The 21,731-nt window shown below is 45.4% G+C and overlaps 1 protein-coding gene across 1 annotated transcript; it reads right to left on the bottom strand.

The window, feature by feature from the left end:
• Window positions 1-3,438: 3,438 nt before the first annotated feature.
• Window positions 3,439-21,030, bottom strand: LOC147881236 (F-box only protein 6-like). The gene is made up of 2 exons (XM_087369925.1): window positions 20,862-21,030; window positions 3,439-4,845 (listed from the first exon to the last, which is right to left on the bottom strand). Exon 2 carries the CDS (start codon window positions 4,765-4,767, stop codon window positions 3,565-3,567), a length of 1,203 nt encoding a protein of 400 aa, XP_087226051.1. The 5' UTR covers window positions 4,768-4,845; window positions 20,862-21,030; the 3' UTR covers window positions 3,439-3,564.
• Between the last annotated feature and the right edge of the window lie 701 nt (window positions 21,031-21,731).

Raw genomic sequence — 21,731 nt, forward strand, 5'->3', positions numbered from 1 at the left:
TCTTTTATTGGTTTCCCTCATGGCTGAAGCAACCTCCCTATGGCGGATCAGGACGTAACTAATTCCAATCAACTCTCCCCTATGTCTGAATAGGATATAGAGGCGGATAACGATGATGTTTATGAGAATCTGGTAACAAAGGATGCTTTCAACCAATTCCTCACAGGACTGAATGAAAAGTTTGCGCTCCTAAATTCGAACCATGACCAGTTGTTCTAGCAAATTGTTGCCATGCACCATCAATGGTGGCAAGAACTTGAGCTTTCAAGTAGCTTATGTATTCCTTTCGTCAGAGGAGGCATGATGGTTATGTTACAGCGTCTCGATAGGTTCTATGTGGGAGATTGGACAATGCATAAAGCAGAGTCCACTGGCATCCTGGCAAGTACGACAATGTCGGATCACTCCGTGACAATGGTGATTCTTGACCAGTCTCGTCATGGACTTCCTTAGAAGGCTCCATATCCCTAACTCACTTTTATAGGAGGAGGTGCAAGAGGCCGTAGCAAAGATTTGGCAATAGCCTAGCATGCCTCTAGAGGAGGGGTGGCAAGCTTGGGTAGCTGATGTCATTCAAACTCAGGTTCTCAGGCAGTAGCAGAGATGCAACAAGCGAGAGAGGGCATTAAGGTGAGATTTACCATCCATAAAGGGACGCAAAGAGCAAGACCCAGCCTCACAGTGGCTTGCAAATCGATATTAGTTGCACGTCTTGATCTCAAGGCCAAGGAGATTTGCAAAGCAAAATTTTATTATCATTCCTCTAGGGCATGATGGGTACAATAGGGAGGCAAGATTACCCAATAGTTCTTTCATACAACAAGGACCCAGCTTCGATGGTTTAGGTATGGGATCCGACACAACCATTAGATTCTTGAGGTGACCACAAACTTCTATCAAGGTTTGTTTTAGGCTAAATCGTTGTCCCCATAGGTTCTCACTGCTCCGGAGGCTGTCCGGGCCCATAAACCCTTGATGGTCTCCCAAAGCACGATCATGCAAGTGGAGGTGCCTTTTATCGAGCCAGGAGCTCTCAGAGGCCGTCAAGGCCCTCCCCCTCCTTTCGCTGCTTTTGGGAGCTCATTCATACCCCCCTGCGATTGGCTTTTCAAGAGATTTTCAACTCCAATCCCTTCATCCTTCAGTTGAAGATGGATTTGTCTGAATCCCAAGGGGGAGATACATCCGACATTTGCCAATGGAGACTGCTAGATACCCCTACAAGATCTTAGCCAAGGTTTGGAGCTTGCAATTCCCCATCTCACATACATCATCCACAATACTCAAACAAGTTTTGTTTAGGAGAGAATATCCTCAACATCTTCACTTTCTAGTTGATTGGGCCCAAGAGGAGTCAACCTCTTGCACCTTCTCGCGGATTTCAAGAAGGCTTACAACAAGGTGGAGTGGTCCTTTCAAGAGTGCACCATGCACAGGTTGCGCTTCTCATAGCGTCGGATTCAAGGAGTTGCAACCTAAATGAATGGAGCACTAGTTAAATGCTCATTGATGGTCCCATAGGGGAGCCCTTTGCGTGGTCTTGTTCCATTCGCCAAGGCTTCCCTTTAGCTCCCTTCTTGTCTCTACTCATTGAGAAGGTTTGGACATTGCCTTGAGATCTCACACAAGCAGCCTCACGAGGATGCACCTCCCAATCCATTAGTAGTAAGAGCTTCTCAACTCCGAGTTTGTAGACAACACAACACTCCCCGTGGAGGGCTCAATGGAGAGTTTGGAGGGTAGAGGAGCACAGGAGATGTATCGTGAGAACATGAGGGCCGAGGTCAATATCAATCGGCTTTCTCACGACGAGACTAAGGAGGCTTCAGAGAAAAAGGATTGGGGGCCACATAGGGCTTCAAGTGGATTCCACATGATACACCTTGGTTGCCAAGGGGCATTGATATTTTAGCAGAGCAAAAGATAGCCCCTATCTCAAAGAGCATTCAACGCAAGCTTCTTTACTACCAAACTATCTCTAGCAAGCAAGGCCCTTGTGATCAATCAAGTTCTTTTGGCTACAACTACATATATTGCATCTTGCTAGTGTTTACACAAGGGTTGTCTAGGATAGCTTAGGCACCTAGAGCACAACTACTTATAAGCAAGATCGAAGGGTACGCAGAACACGAGAGCTAGGATGGCTAAGAAAACAATAATTCTAACGCAAGCTCAAGGACTCGGCACAATCAACCTCGAGATGCAAAGTAGAGTGTCCTCTTGGGCAAGTTGCTGGTGCGAGGCCTCACCTCTTGTTTCGAGCCTTGCAAGCAAGCTCTTGCCTAACAAGAATTTCCCCCTCTACAAGAGGTCAACTGGATCATCTCAAATGCCCCTCTTACGAGGGAGGCTTCCCCTTGATACAAAGCCTTCTCAAGGTTTGGCAGCACTTATCTAAACGACTCATTCGGCCATCCCTTCTTGCCCCAAGGACTTTGAGCAATAGCCTCTTATTTGGCATCAACAGGTTAGGGATCATGAGGGATTGATGCTACGACGAAATTCGAGCTCTTAAGATCTTGGTTCCACTTTGCCACAAGCAGAATGGCTGAGGCAAAAAGAACATCTTGCCATATATAAAAATACATAGATAAATATAACCACAAGATGGTGGGCTTATCATCCATACAGCCCTGCATGGTAGCAACAGACGACGCTTTACCATGAGCACTGCATATACACCCATTAACCAGCAATTACTATGTGCATGCACCCCACCCAACCTAACATGCACATATAAACAGAGCTGCTACATCTCATATGCTTTACAACATAATAACTTCCAAAAATGGACTTTCTCCCATTAAGAGCATGGTCTATTCAGCGGCAAGGGATTCTCAGGCTATTTTTGCCACAAATCCACACACTATCCCTGCAATCCTAGATTTGCCTATCTTTGTGTGACAAGCATATTACATTCAACTTGGAACAAGTCACATTACTTTTGACAGAAAGAGAGATACGAGGGACCACAATGGATCCTCATCAATCCACCCTTCTCTACGAGAGAAAAACATGCATGCATGGCAATGCTAATTCGTCAGCATCCATCAACAAGGCAAGCTTATTTAGTCTTACAAAAAGTTTGTTAAAACTAAGAAAATAAGATGGAAGAGACGATGAGAAGATGAAACAAGAATCACTGCCACGCAAGCAAAGAAGTTAGCAAGGGTTTCAAACAGTACCGAGTTTCACAAAACTCTGAAATCTAAATGAGCGAGTCAAGCCTGATATTGATGACAATTGTAAATCACAATCCATAAAATGCTGCAAGGTTCTGGCTCAAGGGCCCATGCAATAGGGGCTACAGTTGAGTAAAAAGAGAGATCATAAGACAAGCCAAAAGCTCGGACATACCAAGCACAAACTTAGATTTACGAAGTGGATTGAAAAGAATAAAGCTCCAGCTAAATGCAATGCAAGTTGAAAATATGCACTCCCCCATACAAACTTATGTACAAGAAAACTCTGGTGGAAAAATCAATTGAGGAGAGGAGGAAAGGGGGGGAGCACTTGCATCATACACAAAAGGGGGCAAAAAATAATTTCTAACTATTAGATCCTTTACTTCAAAACCTTCAAAGGCCATGGACCAGTTGATGGCCTATCAGGAAACGCAGGTAGGTTGGATATCCTTCTCCACCGCTTCTTTGCCCTATTATACAAAACTAAACGCTCCTGTGCCTTACTGCTGACAAACCGCAAAAGCACCAAATCCCTGTTTGCAAGACTCTGAACATTCCAGTCTTTGTCTTCATCACCAAGGACCTCATGATAGAATGTTTTAGGCATCGTTTCAACTTTCACCCATAGCATTCCTGTTGAATGAAACTCCCATTCACAAAAAGAAAGAATACCATTTTCCTTCTGTAACGCGAGCATGTAGATCCGCCCCCTGTGTTCAGACAGAATGTGATTCCAGGACTGCTCTGGCCACCGCACATACAGCTTACTCCAAGCCCCAGTTATTGTGTCATAGGTCACCAAATCATATGGAGATTTGCTGACCAAGTATAAAGTTCCATCACTTGAAACACTCCTAGCAGGACAGCAAGACTCCTCAGAGATCTTAATAAATTGAGGCAACATCCCAAGTTTGCTCCATTGATTGCTGTAAGAATCATAAACCTCATACCGTCCAGACTCTCTAACCACCACTACACAAAAGCCTTCTGATTGATCTGCAACTACCCAAACCATATCTTCATCAGAACCCATGCTTCCCCCCTTTGGAGTGAGAGCACTGCAAGTTCGAGTCAGAGGATTGTACACAAAGAATGCACTATTGTCGAAGTTCTTGAAACATATAAAATCTCCCCCTGAGCTGAATGGCTGCATGTTATACTTGGGAGCAGTAAGAGGGAATGGTAAATGATTCCACTTATTCAAAGAAACATCATAGACTGCAATTCCTTGCAAGTCTGGAGTGATGGCAAGGCACCATGGTCCGTTGTTAGGAAACTTATAGCAGAGTTCAGCATATCCATAAGAACTAATGTAAGCCTTCCAGGCCTTGCATACAGAGCGGAATCGTAGCATGGCATCTATGGGAAGGCTCCCTATAATTCTTTCAAGGAGTTCCAAAGGAAGCCTACTCCATAAGCCTTGATCCAGAAGCAGCCCATGAGGGTTTGGAAAGCAATCATGTAAACAATGTCTCTTATGTTGAAATTTTGCAGCTCCATCACCACAGTATCCAGAAGGTGAAACCTCACAATCCGATCTTTTTGAATTGCTCACTCCATCATAGATTCCAGACAAAGACATTTTGGTCCTCAGTCTCTTCTAAACAGAAGGTTCTGCCTTACTCAACATGCTTACAAAGGCTTTTTTGTGTATCCTTACCTGAACGTCAAAAAGCATTAGAGGCCCCTCTCTCTCTCTCTCTCTCTCTCTCTCTCTCTCTCTCTCTCTGTGTGTGGCTTTTTTGTGTATCCTTACCTGAACGCCAAAAAACATTAGAGGCCTCTCTCTCTCTCTCTCTCTCTCTCCCCCTGAACCAAGAGAGAGTGAAGCCAGTGACCGTGTGTGTGTGTGTGAGAGAGAGAGAGAGAGAGAGAGAGAGAGAGAGAGTAAAGCCCTCACACAAGGCGATTTGGATAAAAGACATCTAACAGATGGAAGCAGCAGCAGCAGTGAGGATGAGATGGCTAGCTAAATTTCAAGGGTGTAAAATCAGACATTACTAAGCAAGCATCTGCACCATACATCCCAAACAGAGAACTTGCAGATTATACAGGCAGATAACCGTAAAAAATGAAAAAACAAGGACAACAAAAACACCAGTATCTTTTTGGGGTTAAAAGGTAGGGGCATCGTCGAGCATTTGGGCTATGCATAATTTCATATGCTCACCAATTAGAGAAGAGATACCGAGAGAAAGGATGTTTAGCTTTTAAACAAGCCTTCAAAAAGGACAGGATGTTTTGGCCATTTCTGAAGGATGTCTTACAGATTCCAACTACAATCACTCGAACTTGAAATCTGGAAATCTTGGGTTCATCTCTTGTTAAGATTCACAAACTAACTCGGGGACCGTGTTCTATTTTGGAAAGAGTTGCTCTCGTGGGCTGACATTGCAGATTCGTGGAGTATTGGAGGTGACTTCAACATGGTTGAGGCACCTTCTGATAAGCAAGGGGGCAGAGAAGGTGGTATTCATTCCCTCGAGAGAGCAGCTTGGGATGCCTTCTTGTTCAGATTCAGTGGCAGAGATGTTTGGTCAGATAATGCATTTCATGTTCAGTCTCAGTCACTTTTGTTTTCATGGTCGGAACCATAGGGTGCAGATGCCTATCCATGCCCGGATTGACATTCTATGTGCATGGCTGGGCTCTTGATAGAGGGGGGACAGTTTGCATTGCACCTGGTGTTTCCACTTCCGACCATTTTCCGGTAGTTTTGTCCATCTCAGAGCCCCATCTGAGATGACGGTCTCACAGTATCAGGATTCCCGATGCCTTATACACGGATGAGACCCTCACAGATGCTCTCTCAACTGTCCCATCATTCCCATGGACACATAACTACTCTTTCCACTAGCACTTGGTCCTTGAGCTTGCAAACCATGGCCAGAATAAATATAGCTTTGTAAGACTAGAATATATGCAATCGAGCGAATTTAGATTATTTGTTGTTCCAAAGTCCAAAAATCTACACAGAAAATAAAAGAGAAAACGAAAGAGAAGAAAAAAGAGGTAACAATTTTTTTTGAAAAACAAAAGGAAGACATACTTAGCAAGCTAAGCAGCACTTATGTCGTCATCAGTGCCCAAGCATAAAGCAGATACACAGGGTTTCTAAAGACCCGGAGTCTCTTGGGAAAACCCAGTGCTTACTAAAATACGTCCAAAAAACAAAAACAAAAACAAAACAAAACAAAAGAGAAAGAAAACAAGAAATAAAGAAGAAAGGAAGAAGGTGACTAAGCAAAAATAAACAAGCAAATCAAGAAACAAAATCGACCAAAAAACGGGAATAAAATCTCTCTCTCTCTCTCTCTCTCATGTAGGAATGAAAGAAAGAATTTACAGAATAAAAGAATTATTTAAAACATAAAAAGCTAAATGAACCCCTTACACTTACGTGCCGCTTCCTACAAAGATGCAAAATTACGTTCCTAACTTAGAAAGCACATGCATCTCTACATCACCGATCAAAAGCAGTTGTGTGTGTCGCAAAAGAAAACTTTTTCAGTAAAAATAAGCATGGACCTCCTCATCCAATTGTTTAACTACATTATGGGCAAAGTTGACCTTGACAACACCAGTCCATTGCCATCAGTGCACATTACCAGGTGGTCTTAACATCAAGTTTTATATCTTTTTCGCAGAAAGTGGTTTATTTTAACACTATTTTTACACTATGTATCAATTACTTGAGCTTAACATACAATGGCTGCTTCTTTTCAAGATCTTTGTACCATGAGTAGAGAGCAGCCCTACCATGAAAGAATGCTATATAATTCCTGCTTATAGGTGTACATATTTGCAGCGAACAAGGAGCTTGCTTGTCTAAAGAACAATGCTGTTTGTGGGATGGAGATTAGTCTCCCACCTCTGCTCTAATCGCCTTTTGGGCATGTTGACGGGATATAATACTGTTTTATGGTAAATAAAAATTCTAGGGTTTGATGTTTTTGCACAGCATTGATTTCCCATTTCCACCCATCCTCACCTTTTGGGGAGAAGACAAGCTTGAGGAGTCCAAGAACCCATTGTGCAGTCAAGGTCAAGTGTCTTTATGATGTCATGGAGGAGGAAGGCTATAGAGGGTACATGCAAGGCGAAGTAGTGCCAATTTCATTGGGCTGGCTTCAAGTGCTCATGATACAAGAACAATACTCAAAGATTTGTACAGACAGGCAACTTGAAAGGATCTCAAATATCTACCTATGCTTGCCTAGATAACAAGGCATTCGATAATCATCTGTTAGCCCCAAATTAGTGCAATGGGGGCTTCACACCTTTTATGCAAGGGAGTAGATGATGTCACATTGACACCTGTAGGGGGCTGTCATGTGGACCGCAATCATACATCCTTCTAAACTTATCTTTAGCGCAGCCACATCCTGAGGTGGTTGTCCTACAAGGCATACCGCAGATGAGGCCTGATTTGTACCAAATCAACAATGCAGGGTGAATGGTTCCTCTACAGAATCAGTTATTCAGGATGATACGAGAGAGGGAACTTGTCAACAACCATCTGATCAAAGTGAAGGTTCTCAAGGATCAATTTCAGGTATGGCTGTGTCAGATGCATCAACTCCTCATGCACATGATGGGGGAGATGTTACAACCAACTTTATGGAAGAGCACTATGCCTTTTTGTCTTGCATTTTAGATTTTTCAGTGGGTAGTTCAAATACTACAGCCACTATTGAGGATGATCTTTATGCTTTCTTGACTTGCAATTATGATCCTTCAAAGGATGCATGCTCTCTCAATGTCAATGAGACACTGAATACTTGGTATTTTGATAGTGGTGCTTCCAAGCACGTCACTTCTAAGAAGATCCTTTTTGCATCTCTGCATCCTCCACCTGCTAAAAAGAAGGTGACTTGTGCAAATAATTCTTCTTATTCAGTGTGTGGAGTGGGAGACATCATCCCTACATCCACTGATGGCACAGATTTCAGAATTTCAGATGTTCTCTATGTGCCAGGGATTTTTATATTTGATGATGCTAAGTGTGCAGTCAAAGACAAAGAGAATGACTATGCTTTGATGTTGTCTCGCACTTTGTATCAGGGTCTTTTTCAGCTTGATATATATGAGAACAGATCCAATCTTGCACTTTCAGTGAGCACTCCCACTGCTGCAATGCAGAATGCAGAGTTGTGACATGCCAAGTATGGGCACATGAGCTATCGTAGCTTAATGACACTTCAGAAGCATGCTATGGTTGATGCATTGTCTCCTTTGGAGTCACCTCCTCATGCATGTGAGGGTTGCATCCTTGGCAAGATGCATAGATTTCCTTTTAAGAAGGATGGTGCAGTGAGAGCTACACGTAAATTACAGCTCATACACAGTGATGTCTACAGTCCCATGGGGGAGGCTGAAGTTTACTATGTATGATGCAAGTGAATCAGTGGATGTCACACTTTACAGCCAGGCTGTTGGATGCCTCATCTATTTGTGCAATACACGGCCTGATATTCAATATGCAGTATCTTAGGTGAGCAGATATATGCATAGCCCAAAGACAACACATTGGCAGGTTGTAAAACGCATCTTTCGTTATTTAAGGCACAAAGTCTTATGGCTTGATGTTTCCCAAGGGGGGTGACTTGCAGATGTATGCTTACAGTGATTCACATTGGGCTGGAGACTATGATACCAGGCAGTCCACTAGTGGTAATTGTTTCTTTTTGGGCAAATCTTGCATTTCTTGGCTGAGCAAGAAGCAATCTACAGTGGCTACTTCCTCATGTGAAGCTGAGTGCAGGGCAACTTTCACAGCGGCAGTTAAATGTGTGTGAAAGCGGCAGTTAAATGTGTTTGGCTGTGACGTTGGTTCGCTGATCTTCGTCTCTTATTAGAGGGTCCTTCTCTCTGCTATGCTCTCTTTGCTCCCCTCCCCTCCCCTCCCCTCCCCTCCTCTCCTCTCCTCTCCTCTCCTCTCCTCTCTCCCTCCCCTTCCCGCCCCGCCCTGCCTCTACCCTACCCTACCCTACCCTACCCTACTCTCTCCTCTCCCTGCCCGCCCGCCCGCTCCGCTCTACTCTACTCTACTCTACTCTACTCTAGCCTACTCTACTCTAGCCTCTACTCTACTCTACTCTAGCCTCTACTCTCTACTCTAGAGTCTAACCTCTACAATCTACTCTACTCTCCTCTCTACTCCCATACCATGGCCTTAAGATGTGCCGGTGGACCGAGTGGAAGCACAAGGTGGGATGTATGGTAGGATACCGTTTTTATAAAGAGATATGGCACATCTGGCTCTTACTTGGTGGGAGAAAATTGGGATTTTGAATCCCTCATTGCAAGAATTAGCTCTCTGCATCCTCTCTCAAGATTGCACATCAGGTCCAACTGAGAGGATATGGAGCATATGTACTCTCTTCTCTCTCCCCCCCTTCCCTTCCCATCCCGCCCCGCCCCGCCCCCCCTCTACTCTACTCTCTACTCTCTACTCTCTACTCTCTACTCTCTACTCTCTCCTCTCCTCTCCTCTCCTCTCCTCTCCTCTACTCTACTCTACTCTACTCTACTCTACTCTACTCTACCCTCTACTCTCCTCTAGCCTCTACTACTCTACTCTAGAGTCTACCCTCTACGGTCTACCCTCTACAATCTACTCTACTCTACTCTCTACTCCCATACCATGGCCTCAAGACGTGCCGGTGGACCGAGTGGAAGCACAAGGCGGGATGTATGTGTTTCTGCCCAAAACTATGAACACAATACAAAAGAGATAGATCCAGAGTCCCACCAATGGTGTGGTCCTCTTATCTGACCACAAGGTCCTTCTCCAATCTGCTGGCTATCTCTAGACTCGAGTCTGCGTGCTCCACCTCGAGCCTCTGTAGACTTTCCGTCCAGTGTGTTCTTCTCCACCTTACTGCCTGTGAATCAGCCTAGGTGGGCAGCCCCTGCCAAGCTTTGTATGCAGCACACAGGTCCCTGTTCCACTCCTCCAATCTGCTTGAGAATGGCTGCTCCAGAAGATGATGATCTCAGCACCTTGCTGCCCTAGAAGACAGCCTAGGCTCAGCCCCAAGTGAGCTCAGTCTGCAGCAACTCTGGCCCTGCTTTGCCTCCTGGATGTAGGCCCAAAGATCAGGCTTCTGCTGCTCCTGCTGCTCCTATGTTTGCTGACTTGCTGGATAAGAAATGAGGCCACAAGCCTCTCCTTTTATAGGCCCCAAGGGCCCCTTGAACTAACCGACCAGCCAGCCCTAAATGGGCCGACTGGCTGGTCTGTTTGGGCCGACCAGTCTGCCCCAAAACAGCCCTTTAAGGGCTCACAAAGCTAGGGCCCTTTGGCCCACACATTTAGGGCTTTTGGCCCTCCAAACTAGACAAGGGCCCAGCCCCTAGGTCAGCCCTATATAAGGCCTGGTTGGCTGCCTCAAAGCAGCCCAACCAGCCTCTCTCCTGGCCAACCCATGTGCTGGTCTGTCCCGCCTCTGCTGCGCCACTCTGATCTGCCCACTTGCAGGCCCATCTGTACCCGCCTTGCCACGTGGCACTGCGCCACTGGCCCAAGCCATATGCGCCCTATTGCGGGCCTTCCTGCAGGCTCCAGCCTGCCCTGTTTGCAGCGCCATGGTTGTGCCTCTCTGCTGCAGCATCCTTGCCTCCTGCCACGTCTATACCAGCCCCGTACAGCCACGTATGCATCCCGTACCTTCTCCGTACTGAAGCGCCGTCTGTCCTTGCTGGAAATCCCTGCACAATCAGGCTGCTGCAGGTCCCTGATGTCCACATGTCTGCCCCGTACATCAGGAGCTCCACGACTTGCTAGGTACCCTTCTTGCTTTGTGTGAGGTGCTGCCCATGTGGCAGCCCCCGCAAGGGCACAATCCTCCAGTCGTGGAAGTCGATTCCCAAGAGCTTCTGAATCAGGTCGTCCTTCAGCAAAGTCCCTGCCTTGAGGCTCCCACACCTATGAGCCTCCTACTTGGGCTCTGATACCATGTTAGAATTTTACCCAACAGAGGGTACGCACAACGGAAGACTTATAGTAATGCCCAAGAGCTCACACAGCGTGGTGTGGGTGTGGAATCACAAACTTCTTTACTTAATGTGCATAAAATAGGTGTGCAGACTCATCAATAGACAATGAACCAGCCAGATCGAGAAACCACCAAAATATATATTTCCGTCCAAAACTATGGCCACGATACAAAAGAGATAGATCCAGAGTCCCACCAATGGTGTGGTCCTCTGATCTAACCACAAGGTCCTTCTCCAATCTGCTGGCTATCTCTAGACTCGAGTCCGTGTGCTCCACCTCGAGCGTCTGTAGACTTTCCATCCAGTGTGTTCTTCTCCACCTTACTGCCTGTGAATCAGCCTAGGTGGGCAGCCCCTGCCAAGCTTTGTCTGCAGCACACAGGTCCCTGTTCCACTGCTCCAACCTGCTTGAGAATGGCTGCTCCAGAAAATGATGATCTCAGCACCTTGCTGCCCTAGAAGACAGCCTAGGCTCAGCCCCAAGTGAGCTCAGTCTGCAGCAACTCTGGCCCTGCTTTGCCTCCTGGATGTAGGCCCAAAGATCAGGCTTCTGCTGCTCCTATGTTTGCTGACTTGCTGGATAAGAAATGAGGCCACAAGCCTCTCCTTTTATAGGCCCCAAGGGCCCCTTGAACTAACCGACCAGCCAGCCCTAAATGGGCCGACTGGCTGGTCTGTTTGGGCCGACCAGTCTGCCCCAAAACAGCCCTTTAAGGGCTCACAAAACTAGGGCCCTTTGGCCCACACATTTAGGAATTTTGGCCCTCCAAACTAGGCAAGGGCCCAGCCCCTAGGTCAGCCCTATATAAGGCCTGGTTGGCTGCCTCAAAGAAGCCCAACCAGCCTCTCTCCTGGCCAACCCATGTGCTGGTCTGTCCCGCCTCTGCTGCGCCACTCTGATCTGCCCACTTGCAGGCCCATCTGTACCCGCCTTGCCACGTGGCACTGCGCCACTGGCCCAGGCCATATGCGCCCTATTGCGGGCCTTCCTGCAGGCTCCAGCCTGCCCTGTTTGCAGCGCCATGGTTGCACCTCTCTGCTGCAGCATCCTTGCCTCCTACCAGGTCTATACCAGCCCCATACAGCCATGTATGCATCCCGTACCTTCTCCGTACTGAAGCGCCGTCTGTCCTTGCTGGAAATCCCTGCACAATCAGGCTGCTGCAGGTCCTTGATGTCCATGTGTCTGCCCCGTACATCAGGAGCTCCACGACTTGCCAAGTACCCTTCTTGCTTTGTGTGAGGTGCTGCGCATGTGGCAGCGCCCTCTCTCTCTCTTCTCTGGGCATCTTCTGCCCTAGGTCTCCCTCCCCCACGCTCTCCTCATTTGGGGGCTTACAGATGGGGAGGTGACCTTTCCAACAGTATGGCAAGATACCGTTTTTATAAAGAGATATGGCACATCTGGCTCTTACTTGGTGGGAGAAATTTGGGATTTTGAATCCCTCATTGCAGGACTTAGCTCTCCGCATCCTCTCGCAAGATTGCACATCAGGTCCAACTAAGAGGATATGGAGCATATGTGCACCAGGAAGAGAAACAAGTTCGTTCTAACTTCTTATAGTTCTTATTTATAGGCTATAGCATCAAGCTTGTAACATTTTGAAAAACAATTCTTAAGTCGTGAGAATTGACTTCTTTATGCTTTGTAAACTATGTGAGGTTGAGCGTGGAGCAGCTCAATAGGTTGGTATATGTCAATGCCAACCTACGTCTGCTTGAGAAGTACAGGTCTGCAGATGGTACCGGTAGCATCGAGTGGAAGCCCAAGCAAGTCAATCCTGACAAGAACTAGCTAAAACCTGTCGACATGTCCATCATCGAACACAATCAAGAGAACAAAGATGCTTATGAGTTCCTGCGACAGGATATGCTTCGATTCCGACGTCAAACACGTTCGATGGCTCGAGCTCGTGCACCACAAGTACGTGCTCAAGCTGTTGCAGAGGATACAAGGACACCTCAGATTCGTGGTTATCAACGTCGAGCACGAGCCTCACAAGGGGGATTGCATGTATCTGTTCTTGCATCGCCATCCCGAGGACGTTGAGGCAGAGATGAGCCAGAGGAGGAGGAGGAGACATTGGTAGACAATGCGAACTCAGAGGACTCAAATCAGTCGAGCCCCTAGTTGGTTCGAGGGTGGCACTTCCTCTTCCTCCACTAAGGATGCAAATCCATCTCCTGATTCTAGTGCTGATTATGATAGTGATGAGGCAGCAGATCTTGGAGATGGCAGCGGTCCCTAGCTCTAGAGAGTCAAGACCTCTATAGTTGTTAGTAACTGGCTTGCAGGCAACAAGGTTTGATTATGTATACAGTTTACACCATATAGTTACTAGTATATCATTATGGCATGTTACATCTATGATGTAAACAGTAATACATAATACATTTTGTTATATTTTAAATCTTGAATCTTGAAATTTGATTCTAAATTTTGAATTATAAAGTTAAAAGTTTATTGTTTGAACTATGGGCCATGGGCCATGGGCCATGGCATATGCTAGCAGCCATATGCACTTGCAACTAATTAGTTAATAGTAATTTGTAAACTGTAAGATCCATGTCTTTGTAAACCTCAATCTATAGGCTGCACGACGCGTCTTTTTACTCTTTCAACTGTGTAATATGTGTGTGCATTGTGTGCACAATATGGATATCTGAGAGCGAGAGAGAGAGAGAGAGAATCTGAAGACAATTATTTATGAAGTATATATAACTTCTATAAATTATAGTATTTTTAGGTGTTTCTAGACGAAAAGCCTGTAAAAATCTAGAAACGTTTCCAGAAACGCGTTTCTAGAAACATTTCTTGTGACACTGGTTAGGGGCACTTTTCCCTCTATGAGGTTTTTCCCCCTAACCACAGTCTAATCCCTAACTACGGTTAGTGGATAAGATAGAGTTTTGTCACTTAGACAAAACCCCTCACTTCTATTTTGTACTCACTTCATTTTAGTCCACTATTTCAGTATACTTACGTTCAGCTCACTCTCTCTCTCTCTCTTGCTCATCACTCTTGCTCTCCATTTTCCCACATCCACACCTGAAGTGCTCTCTATATCTTCTTGTGTGCACAAGTGTTGAAAAGTGGTTTAGCATATATTCCACACTAGATGCCTTGTATTGTCAGTTGGTGATTGCAAGGACATTGGTTTATCTAGATTATACCTTTGTAAGACTAGAATAAGTCCAATCATACAAATTTAGAGTGTATTATCTACAAATTTAGAGTCCATTGGTTTATCTACATGGTGTATTAGCTGTGCCATTAGACATCCATTAAGCCATTAGATCCAAAGAAATTAAAAGATAAATTTGACAAATTGACAAATAGAACACTGGTCTAAATCTCAGCCACTCGCCTTCTCACACAGGCATTCGTTCTCCTTTCTTCTCGTAAAGGCCTTCTCGCTCAAGTGAAGATCACCTGTGTCCATCTCCGGTCTTCCCAAACAGCAACTCACCTCCTTTCTCTGATACTATTTTAGGAGGACAGGGTCTTGCTTGCGAAGCTAAGCCCTAACCATCATATGCAATGAAAAATATGATAACCCTTGAGATCTCACAAGGCTCCAGATCCTACCAACATACGCACACAAGTATTGACAAAAAACCAATGCACATATCATAACCTATACCATGTGGAACACAGGTGCTGCTCCACAGTTGGCAGATCTGAGGTCTCTGTATACTGCCCTGTCTGCTGCTCACTCCTGATGTTGCAAGACACGTGCCTCTCTGAGAATACCTTCAGTGGCTTTGAGAGGAGCCCAAAATGTACTTCAACCCTCCTGCTGGTACTTGTGTTATGCCTACTCCCTTGCAACAGCTCTATACAGTTCAAAAGAGTTGCCAACTTGACCCTTGGCTGACCAGGGTCTGAGGCTGGCCGACTTGGGTCTGCATGATACCAAACCTGAGTTGGCCAACAGAGGTAACCCTACACAGCAGAATGAGTTCAAAATCTCACTGATCTTTCTCACACTGTAGGTGCACATGCTGAATCCACACTCAGAAAAGTAAGGCAGGAAATAGAGAAGACTCTTATTCATCCACAAAGTATTGGATTACAGTTCAGACCAAGAAACTTCCAGCAGTGAGCTGGGCAAAAGCACAGTCAGATGTGACTGTATATACCTAGATGAATCCAGGAACATTCCCAAACTCATCCTCTAAAAACACAACATAGTGCAGTTTCAATCTCACGATAGTCACTCATAAGATTGAAAACCATAAACTCCATCACGCATAGCAGGGACTAGCTACTATGACATCCCCACTGACGTCATCAGCGCCCAACAGTGGGGGTAGACCATAGTATAAAAATATGCTCTCACACATACTTGAGCATTTATTCAGAGGTGACTGTATGCTGAGTTCTACAGGGAACCTAGATGCTCATGAATTGCTCCTCCTAATGCTGGAGTGTGCAAAAAAGGGGTGGGAGGGACTCCCCAAACAGAACCGACTCAGCCAACCAGGCCCCAAACCGACCAGCAGACTGCCAACCAGATCGGACCTGACTGATCTGTAGTCTGACCCCGACGTGCTGCCAGGCCTGTAAATAAATCACTCATGTCAAACTCCTGCATCAAGAGTCCTTTGACTTCGTGGATTTTCCTGCTGGGAGATCAACATAAAGGATTATATCATGGTCTTACCTCCTGCGAAGAGATAGTGATTTGCATCAGATGGACTACGAGATAGGCCCATCTCAAAATGGTAGTCATCTATCCTCTAGTACCACGCTGTCTTTCAGCCCGTAAAGCCTGCATATCTTCTTTGGCCCTTAAGGTGGGAAGACATAGCTATGCCCGTTATGGTAGTCTTCCTGGCTGTAGGAGCAACTGTCTCCACTTAATCGTCTCCCTTGGCCTGCGAATAGCCTTTGACAACAAGCCTTGCTTTGTACTCATCCAAGGTCCCATAGAACTTCCTCTTCCAAGGTCTATTGAACCCTTCTTTCGTGCAGTAGGCGTCAAAAGCCTTTGAAGTCGACCCTCTATCAGTTTAGAATGCTTTTGACTTTCTTTTCCAACTCAATTCTCGACTCTCACCTTTCGTTCCTTGCCCGTTATGGCAGTCATCCTGGCTGTTGGAGCAACTGTCTCCACTTAATCGTCTGCCTTGCCTGCGAATAGCCTTTGACGACAAGCCTTGCTTTGTACTCATCCAAGGTCCCATAGAGCTACATCTTCCAAGGTCTATTGAACCCTTCTTTGTGCAGTAGGCGTCAAAAGCCTTTGAAGTCGATTGTCCCCCTCTATCGGTTTAGAATGCTTTTGACTTTCTTTTCCAACTCATTCTCGACTCTCACCTTTCGTTCCTTTAACTTCCTAGGATTTGTTTGCAATGTAATAGACACATGTCATCCTATTGAAATCAGTAAAAGTAAGATAATACCAGCTCCAGAGAATCATATGTCGGAACTAACCAACTCCAATGGAACCTTGGCTCTCTGTTTAGAGCCGCCTTTGGGAATGCCTCCCAATGTTGCTTGCCCTCAATTCAAGCCCTGTGAATTGTTCGCAGTGTGTGTCCACAAATAACCATATGCATCTTTTAGTGAGTCCCATAGATGATATGCCCAAATGTCTCATGCCACAAATTTGAACATGGACACAACAATGCCCTAATCTTGTACAGCTAGTGTTCCTTTGTTCCTCGTGCAACAATCTTTCCAGTATCCTTTGACCAGATTAGGACTTTTCCGTCATCAAATTTTGTCCATCTTGTTATTCCGTGCGTAGTTGTCATTCTTGCGCTTGGCTTTTCCTAGGTTTACTCCTGCCCCCTTTCCCTCTTGCAAGGAAGGCCTTGCCACCATCATCTACGTCAAACTGTTTCTCTCAAGCTTCCTCCTCGTGCAGTAAAGGACCAAACTTTTCAAATATCATTGAAGTAGACTGTTGTCCTATAGTCACGATCAACAAATCCTCTGAAGCTTTTGGGGAGAGAGCCTAGTACAAGCATGGGAAATTGACTTGTATCCACTTTGTGACCAAAACGGGTCCCTCACAACCCTCACCTTAGTGATATGGTCATGGATCTGGTTCATGTTCTCCATCCTGGATCTGGTCCCCGTTCTCCATCCTCATACTGATGGTTGATTATGGAGGAAAAGGATGTGTAACGTGTTGCTTGTTTTGTAAAAGTCCTTTAAGATCTTACATGCCTCTGCCGCCAGAATCACGACGGTACCACCTTTGGTTCTGATACCATGTTAGAGCTGAGGACCTACTAAACAAGCAACCTTACACAGCAAAGTGAACTCTCATTGATATCTCTCACACTAAGGGTGCGAACACACGTCGAATCCACACTTGGAAAAGTAAGGCAGCATATAGACAAGTCTCTTCTTCAGTAGTGAGCTCGGTAAAAGCACAGTCAAATGCAAGTTTTGAGCCTAGTTCTCCATCCTCATAGTGATAGTTGATTATGCAAGAAAAGGCTGTGTAATGTGTTTCTTGTTTTGTAAAGATCCTTTGAGATCTTCCAAGCCTCCGTCGCCAGAATCAAGAGGGTACCACCTTTGATTCTGATACCATGTTAGAGTTGAGGGCCTACACAGCGGAGTGAATTCAAACTCTCAGTGTTCTCTCTCACATTGAATGTGTGAACACACGCTGAATCCACACTTGGAAAAGTAGGGCAGAAAATAGACAAGTCTCTTCTTTGACAGTGAGCTAGGTAAAAGCACAGTTAGATGCAGGGTTTGAGCATAGTTAGCTCAATTGATTAGGCCAGCATTCTAGTCCCTCCACCCTTATAAATAGCACACTCCATCATTCCCCTAAATCCTATCCAAGGCAACGTAGGAGGAGTGCATAAGCATCTAGGCTCCTTGTAGAACTCATATATACCTAGATGAATCCAGGAACATTCCCAAACTCATCCTCTAAAAACACAACATAGTGCAGTTTCAATCTCATGATAGTCACTCACAAGGTTGAAAACCATAAACTCCATCATGCATAGCAGGGACTAGCTACTATGACATCCCCACTGACGTCATCAGCGCCCAACAGTGGGTGTAGACCATAGTATAAAAATATGCTCTCACACATACAAATCCACACACCCACACATACTTGAGCATCCATTTATACAAAGTCTTCGTACTGAGTTTCTGTCGACACTCCGGAGGTGAAGGGCAGACTCAGCCATGATGAAAGCTAGCACTAAAGGAGAAGGCTGATAGAACTCAGCTTATAGTGGCCGACAGACTGCTGACCACATCAACCCCGACTGGTTTGCAACCTAATCCAAGACCGTCTTCATATTGCTGCCCATGTGGTAGCTAGTGTGCTGCCCACATGCCCCCCCTCCCCCTTTTCACGCCTCTAGGTGTTACACTCTCCATTTGGTGCTTACATAAGGGAGGTGAACCTACAATTCCAACAATTTTGTGTTTAAGGCTGAAGATCAACCTGTTCCACTTTGTTCAAGGAAATAGATATATATTAGACGAATCCTCATAACAACACATGGTGCAGTTTTAATCTCATGACAAGGACTCACAAGTTTGGAAACCATAAACTCCATCACACATAGCAAGGACCAGCTCCTATGACATCCCATCGACATCATGAGCGCCCAACAGTGGGTGTAGACCATAGTACAAATATGTGCTCTCACACATACACATCCACACACTCACAATGATACATACAGAAAGCAAGCAGTAATGCGAACAAGTTGATCATCTCACTTACAATGAGACAAAGAGATTTCATACTATATCACACACACCTAACAACGGGTATGATATGGTAAAAAAGGCATGATTGTGAACATCGATGATGTGTCAAGAGGTGTGACATTCTCAAACCATGGTAACAAATAAAGACCAAAAGTTGATCCTTAACTAAGTTATGCAATTGATCATCGAAGCTCCAACCCATTGCCTAAATGCTCCAATAAAAGGTCAAGTAGGATCTCAGACAATCTGCAAAATAAGACCTTGCCTTCTTGCATCCATACAAAATCACCTCATTAGATTGCTTTCCTAATGAGATGATTATGAATGGACACCCTTTAGATATAATTAGCTATCTATATATATCTAGATGAATCCACGACCATGCCCAAAATCATCCTCTAAAACACAACATAGTGCAGTTTCAATCTCATGATAGATTGAAAACCATAAACTCCATCACGCATAGCAAGGACTAGTTACTATGACATCCCCACTGACATCATCAATGCCCAACATTAGGTGTAGACCATAGTATAAACATATGCTCCACACATACAAATCCACACACCCACACATACTTGAGAATCCATTTATACAAAGCCTTCATATTGAATGTATGTTTGCACTCCGGTGGTGAAGGGTAAACTCAACCATGACGAAGGCTTGCACTAAAGGAGAAGGCTAATAAAAAAGGTAGTCCATTTGCATCTTCATATTCTTCATATTCTTAAGGCACAAGGCAAGTAATCGAGGTTTGCATTGATACATAAGCATAAATGGACTAAATCATGCAGCTGAATGCTTGCACTGTTACAGGCAAACTCCATTATTGTGGAGATGCATGCTCTGAGGGTACCCTTAACCTCATTCACATTTTCTATCTTCCCATCAGATTGAGGATCATCAGTTAAACTTGATGGTTCTTCTTCGCATGGATTATGGTGTCCATGTGCTAGAGGAGGAGAGAGAGTTGTTTTTCTATTCTTACGTTGGTTCTTTGTGAGCCTGCTTTGTCGTATGTGCCTTGCTTTTTGAATCGCTACCAAGTGGTTTGGGACATATCCTCAATCATCCCACAATTCCCATATGAGGGAAGTAATATACAATGAAAGAGCATAAGGGCGAACAAGTGCAAGTGATATTGGTGGAGAAGTAGAAAGAAACCGTATGATTACGTACATGGTTAAGTATGAAGACAAGTGTCCACAAAAGTAAACATTTAATAAGAGTACAAAATTGACTTGCGGCAAAAGTTATCAACAGATACAATCCCATGGTGCATACCAGTTAGCCAAATTCTAGCGACATTATGCATTGCTATACACGAGAACCGGTTCCATATGATAGGGGGAGGATCCATTTTGAAAGGCGAAAGTTAAGCCCATAAAAGCAGACCACCTACAAAGCTACTGGATCCGTGCCGACTGAGCCATACTCACAACTTGTGAGCTCGAATACTCGACAAACGCTTATTCGGCATCGAAATCCAGAAGACCCCAGCAGGCGACGAAGAGCATGTACATAAAGCGAAAAGCAACTCCCTTGAATGCTACCCATGACACTAGTGTCAGATACCAACGAGGCCATCTGGGCCGTGCCGCAGAATAGAGCAAGACCCAGTCTTTACAGCATTCTTCGGCTGGCAGCGTTCGTTCTCCCGTTCTATTTTACTAAATGGTTTCGGCGGGTTGCGAAAACAATTGGTAAAAACAATCACTTGGTTCAGATCGGGGGCGTAGGGGGGACGGGGGTTCTGTGGCATGGAATATTGCCCCGGGGATTCTGAAGCAGGGTCAGAAAGTAATTTGCCATATCTATCCTTTCCGTAGCCTCACCGAATCTGGTAAATGCGCAGGCAACCAAGAGAAACGTGGAAGCTCGCTGCTTCCGTCCTCCATGGCCTAGAAATCGTGGTGAAATGGGAGAGGGAAGCAGAGAATCGGAGAGAGAAAAATGCAGGGAAGTACCTGGAAGGGCGATGGCGAGCAATGATGGCGAGAGCAATTGAGGAGAGCAAGGGTTTGCAAGGACATAAAAGCAGAGCAGAAAAAAGAAAGCTTTAGGGCGTCCACAGCTTCGTTGAAACACCAAGGGTCCTTTTTCTTCTTCTTTTATAGAAAGTTGAAGTTGATGAAGGCCCTCATCATCCCAAAGTCCAAATGCTTCCACTCCTCCTCGTTGCCTTCCTTACACACTTAACCTCTTCTTTCGAGGGCCTCCCCATTCCGCACCCGCCGATTTCATCTCCGGCATCAACAGCTCGGGTTGGCGGCCCCTAGCGCCACTGGTTGGCATGGGGAAGTCCTCTTACACACCAAGAGGCGCCCATCTCTAAGCAGCCGATTGCACCAAAGTAGGTGAGAGGTGCCCATCTTTAAGCAACCGATTGAACCAATAGGAGACGAGTTTTTTAACGATGGGCGTTCATCTTGTTACACACACACTACCCATGACCAAACCTTCTAGTCCTACGTCGACTCCATGTCCTGCCCTCTCCAAGCCCTTCCTTGGGCAACCACCCAACAATGGACACCCTCCAAATTTGCCAATCACCTGTGTGTTCAAGGTCCCACAAATTACAAAACTATCTTTGGGTGGTGTATAAAGGAGTTCCCATGGGTGGGCACTCAATCTTTTAAAACCCACAATGGGCAACTAGTGTGTAATGAGGTGCGCCCATTCAAGACTCTGGCCAAGACTCTTTTTTGGGCACCCACACGGTGGATTGTAGTTGGGCACCCTTTGGTGGTATGTAAATAACCTTAGGGTACAACCATCCTCCCAAAGCATACCTGCTATTTGATGCAATGAAAATCCATGCCAATGTTTCAAGGGTC

This window comes from Dipteris shenzhenensis, chromosome 31 (genome assembly GCF_047967505.1).
Source record: "Dipteris shenzhenensis isolate YYH24624 ecotype China chromosome 31, Dip_SZ_1.0, whole genome shotgun sequence".
Classification (NCBI taxonomy): Eukaryota; Viridiplantae; Streptophyta; class Polypodiopsida; order Gleicheniales; family Dipteridaceae; genus Dipteris; species Dipteris shenzhenensis.